The following is a 5103-nucleotide window of genomic DNA, read 5'->3' as shown; positions in this document are numbered from 1 at the left end:
TTGTATAGGTTAGCGACGCGCCCTCGTTGTGATAGCTGGCAACCGGCGATTCGACAGGCATTATCAGTATACCGGAGGTTATGGCAAACACATGAGACACTTTTTTAGGCAGCTGGCACACTAAGGTTGTCTAGACCTATATCCTGTGGAGAAAATCTGGCTTTTGAATACGCATTTGAAGAAAAAAAAACTTTATATGTTTCAGGCATGAGTCCTGGTTTTCTCTACTGCAACTTTGTTGAAGCATTGGCTTTGAAAAACTCTCTTAGAAATAGGCCTCATCCTTCGGTTTTACGTTCACTGTCACTGCAGATATTCCCTGAAGTCGTACCCGAACCTCTCAAAATCAAAGAAGAACCGCTCATATAAACGCATCACCTGATTGAAAGTGAGCTCTTTAAAAAAGTCTCGGGCGGACTTGCGGAATAACCCGCAGTCGCTACCCTTGTTTTTCTGCGGAATGTCTCCCGGCCGAACACCCAGCGCTTCAAAGAACAGCGCAAAGTCCCTGCTTGCTGTCTCCAGCTTTCCGACGACCTCGTACTTGACTGTACAAGGCTGGCACGTCACGTAATACGGAGCCCAATGAGAGTTCATCTGGTTCACTGTCTGATTCAGTACGTAATCAATGAACTCTGGGAAGGTCAAGTTCCGGCCCGTCGCCCTGACGCCAGGTACGTCGTTCCAGTACCGGTTGTAAAAATAGACAATGCGAGTACGTGGGCCCAGCGCCTTGTCCGTGTAAGCGGATACTAGCCTCTCGAAGGGATGCCTCACGAACATGGCGGTTGTGTAGTGCTCCTCGTTGCTTCTTTGTAGGAACGTCATGGGTGAGACTGTGCGGACCTGCTCATGAAATGCCCTGTGTAAGCTGTCTCTTGTGTTTGCCATGTTGCTGATGTTGAGGAGGAGGCCGAAGATGGTCTTAACTGTGGTGGATGCAACCTTGTTGATGAAGCAGAAGCCGATTTTCCTTGCGGGGTCGATTATGATGGGACATCTTCGGATCTGGCAGATGTTTGACCGTTCGTAGCCGATGTTGCTCTTCAGGACACGTCTGTTGTGATCCGCCAGGGCCATCTTGTATTTGCGACACACTTCGTTGATTCTTCGTGCTCTGAACGCGGAGTCATCGTCGCTACGTCTGGAAGTCTGCGCTAACAAAATTAAAGAACGGGAAATTAACAATACACACGGGAAGTGCAAAACGGTTCTCGTCGCAGATGGTATACACTGCGGATTACGGGACTTGCGTGCTCGAAGCTCCTGCACGCAAGCATGCTCGAAGATTCCCCGCGAGCTCTTCTGTCAACGCACAGCTCTTGCGTACTATCTAGGAAAAGTCCTTATTATCGAGAACTTATTGTAAGGTCGAATGTATCCACGACGGTTTCATTCACGCTTTTAGACAACGAGAGCTGATATTTTCTAGAATAGCGAACAAAACGAAATATAACTATATTTTTCCTTCCCTTAGTGACAAACGTGAAATCCAAAAACGGCCAACGCAAGGTTCATTCAAAAAAGTTTCGTCAAGAGTACACTTAAACGATAGGCTGAAAAATTGGAGTCGTAATGACCACTAGTGTCATGGACAGGATGGGAAAGGCAGGGCGTTTCTTCGGGTGCCCGGTCACCAGCACGCGCCCGTTGCCTTCCACCGTGTTTTGACGCGGGAGCATTATTGAAGGCAGCAAGTTCTCTGGGGAGGCGGGACAATTGAGGAACCTCCTTGCCGTTCTCATTCTCTCAGTGACCATAGCAACAACACTGAGTATTACCTGGTCTCTGGTCGTGCCGCAGGATGCTGGCGTTGGGCAAGAAGGTGGTCGTCGTAGCCAGTTATAATATACCAGCGAGGCAACAATTGCTGCGCACAAAACAGCCAAGGCTATTTTGCCGACTGTACAAGACGACTTCTTAGACATGGGTGTACACTCTAGGGCACTGTCAGCTTACGGGGGCTGTCCCGGACGAAAGGTAGAACGAATAGACGAAGAATAGTGCGCATAGCGTGTAGGGCTGCAACAGATGGATTTTTTATTTTTACTCTTCAAATGCTCACAGCTGTACGAATCATGTGCTACATTGCTCAATTGAGCCCGCCACCTTTTGCGAAACGCCTGTACGAAGGGAAAGGAAGGATGGGGATAATCAACGATGCGGAGGGGCTTAGAGTTGTAAACAGGAAGTCAGACATCGGCACCCGGGCCTCGGTTGCCGCCATGTTGTACGAAAACGTGACTACTCGGCACGTGACTTCACACGAGCCTGACGTCACCGGTAAGATGGCAGCGCCGAGAGCTGGTGGATACAAGTTAGTTCTGTGCGCCGTAATCGTGATTTCGGACTTCTCCACAATTTTATTTGACGTACTGTCATTGCAGTAGCTTGCGTTTGATCAAATAATTTTTCTGTGTGTGTGAAAAGCTGGTGCTGGTGCTCGCTTTAGTGATGTGCACGCGAACTGTTACAAAAAATGCGAACCAATCTTATAAGAATAGTGAATTTCTAACGTTCACAAAAAAGTTCATTTTTTTCCCTTGGAACTTACAAGACCGAAACTCTTGATATTTTTGTTTGGGCAGTGCAAAATTTTCTGCAAAACTTTCTTTGCGCGGTCCTGCTCCCCAGTGGCTGAGACGCGCAACACAAGTACGCCCTACTTCCCTCCATTCTACGAAGGAGGCGAGGAGGTGGCTTCGCGCCGCGAGCACCAGGGAGCAATATCGCGGGCGCGTAGATGCGCTTTGATAAGAAACCGAAATCTAGAAACGCGTCCATATGGAGCGTTTTTACAGAACGCTGTAAAATGCTGCCCCGGTGTTATATCCTTCCAGAAATAGTTGATTAAGTGGTTTTCGATGATGCTCTACAAGTTTCTAATTGAAACCATATGTCAATTTCCACTAATTAAAAAGTTAATTAACGAATTTTAATTAATTAGCCGACTTATCGTAAAGATTAGCCACCCACATACTGTCCGCCTGGCCGTAAAACCAACCTGCACAAACCGCATTAGTGTAGCTTTCACGTTTTTTTTTTTAAACAAATGTGGAAGAATAAAAAAAAACACCCTGTATTTATGCACACAGACAGTATTTGTAACCCCGCTCATACCGTCAGAATTAACTGTCGACTCTCGGAGAGGCTTACCTAATGGTGCCTGATAGACCATCAAACATTTCTTGATGGAGGCTGATGGACCATTAAGGTCTTCTGTTTGTAGCTCAGAGACCTTCAAAACGTTTGTTGTGTCGACTGACGGACCATCGAAACAGTTTGATGTTGCCCGGTGAGACCATCAGGATATCTCGATAGACCACCGGAACGAAAAAAGGCTGATGGTGCTTCTCATGACATCTTTCGGTGATGGAAAGAACCTGACTATGTTCGGGAGGTTTCAGCAGTGGCCGAGAAAAGACGTCAATGATCTCACGTCGTTGCGCATGCGTGAATTACATTCGGTGTGTAAAGCCGTGAGCTGCGTGGCTCGATAACAGTGTGTTGAATCCGTAATAATCCGCGTCAACAATTGTCCTAGGATACTCGAAAAGTAACGGACACACCTTCTTATAAACTCAGGTATGTTTTTGCAACCATATAATTCTGTTTGAAATTATTTTATCGTGCGTTGGTGAAACAATTTGTTGATCCGCTTTGTATATCAAGTAGATCATGTTTACGATCTAAGTGGCACAGAATGTGCCGAAAAACGCACTTTGCTTGACAGGAAATTTATTTACTAGGTGCACGTGTACTGTAAACCAAATGTTCGCGTAAAAAAAAACAAAAAAAAAGTTTACAAAGCCGCGAATGCGGTAATACGAGTCTTACTGCATTCTCAAACCGACGAGGCTTAGTGTACTGTACGCTGTCGCACGACGCCGTCATGTCCAGCATGGATGATGGGGACAGTGTAGATAGCCATGCAACGGACACCGATAAAGTTGCTGCGCATCGTGGAGTCTCGAAAGTACTGAGTGGATTAAACGCATTTTTTCTTCCATTTTGTTTTTGCGGTTTAATAATTCAACGTTAAATTATTTCCAAATAGAAATAATAACATCCCATATTCTGAATACAAATTTTGCTTTCAGGTTTTCATGGGGATTTCGGAGGGTACCCTAACGCTTCGGATGTTCCTTTTTAAAATAATAATGCGCACAGAAGAGTTCACAAATGATTGTAACAGACTCTTAGTCTTCTGCCGGTAAATAAGTGTGATTAGAAATTCATACCGACAAACAGACCATCAAACCATCACACCATGAAACCATCAATGTCTCAAAATTCGACAGACCATTAAACCATCACACCTTCAAGCAATCAAAACATCACACCACCAGGCCATCAAGCCACGACACGATCAGGCAGACCATCACTGTCCCAAAAGACGACAGACTATCAGCCTGATAAACCACCAGGATTTTCCCTGACGGTATTTTCGATAGGGATAGGTAGGCTGATCCAGCTTCGACGCTAGGGAGGCCTGAGTTAAGCTGCGACTTGAGTGAAGCCTCAGCAGGATGCACCGAGGGAGACCAGAGAGGCCATCCTTAATGTCTGTCTCGAAGTTCTGCCTACCAAACACTGTTGAGTGGCAGGAGATAGAATTGGGTTACAGTCTCTCCCCGAAATGAGCTTCAGTCGGTTTTCATGGTCCCAGGTGTAGCTTAAGCGGTAATTTAATTACAGCCCCGAAAGGTTCTATCCCACAGCAACCATGACAAATGCCAAAAAGAGCACAAAGAATTCAACGCACGAAAGAGGCTTATTCACGTCGTACACATTTTCTGTCTTGTATGGGGAAGCGGCGCGCCTTTGGGGTGATATGTGGCAACCGGTGATTGGGCAGACATTATCAGTAAACAGAAAGTTATGAGTCAATACATGAGACACTATTTTTAGGCTGCCGGCACACTCAGGTTGTCTAGACGCATATATTATTCAGTAAATCTTACTTTTGAATACGCATTTAACGAAAAATAATTTATAGGTTTCAGGCATAGGTTCTTGTTTTCTCTACAGCAGATTTGCTGAAGCACTGGCTGAGAAGAACTCTCTTTAAGTTGGCCTTATCCTTTGGTTTCCCATACACTG

At 45.7% G+C, this 5103-nt stretch overlaps 1 protein-coding gene across 1 annotated transcript; it reads right to left on the bottom strand.

The window, feature by feature from the left end:
• Positions 1-303: 303 nt before the first annotated feature.
• On the bottom strand, positions 304-1080 carry LOC8023226 (carbohydrate sulfotransferase 13-like). The gene has a single exon (XM_040209912.1). The coding sequence runs from the start codon at positions 1078-1080 to the stop codon at positions 304-306; it is 777 nt and encodes a 258-aa protein (XP_040065846.1).
• Between the last annotated feature and the right edge of the window lie 4023 nt (positions 1081-5103).

Source organism: Ixodes scapularis, unplaced genomic scaffold (genome assembly GCF_016920785.2).
Source record: "Ixodes scapularis isolate PalLabHiFi unplaced genomic scaffold, ASM1692078v2 PGA_scaffold5__190_contigs__length_132052651, whole genome shotgun sequence".
NCBI classification, from domain to species: Eukaryota; Metazoa; Arthropoda; class Arachnida; order Ixodida; family Ixodidae; genus Ixodes; species Ixodes scapularis.
The sequence above is the reverse complement of the archived record's forward strand: the minus strand, read 5'-3'. Positions and strand labels throughout refer to the sequence as shown.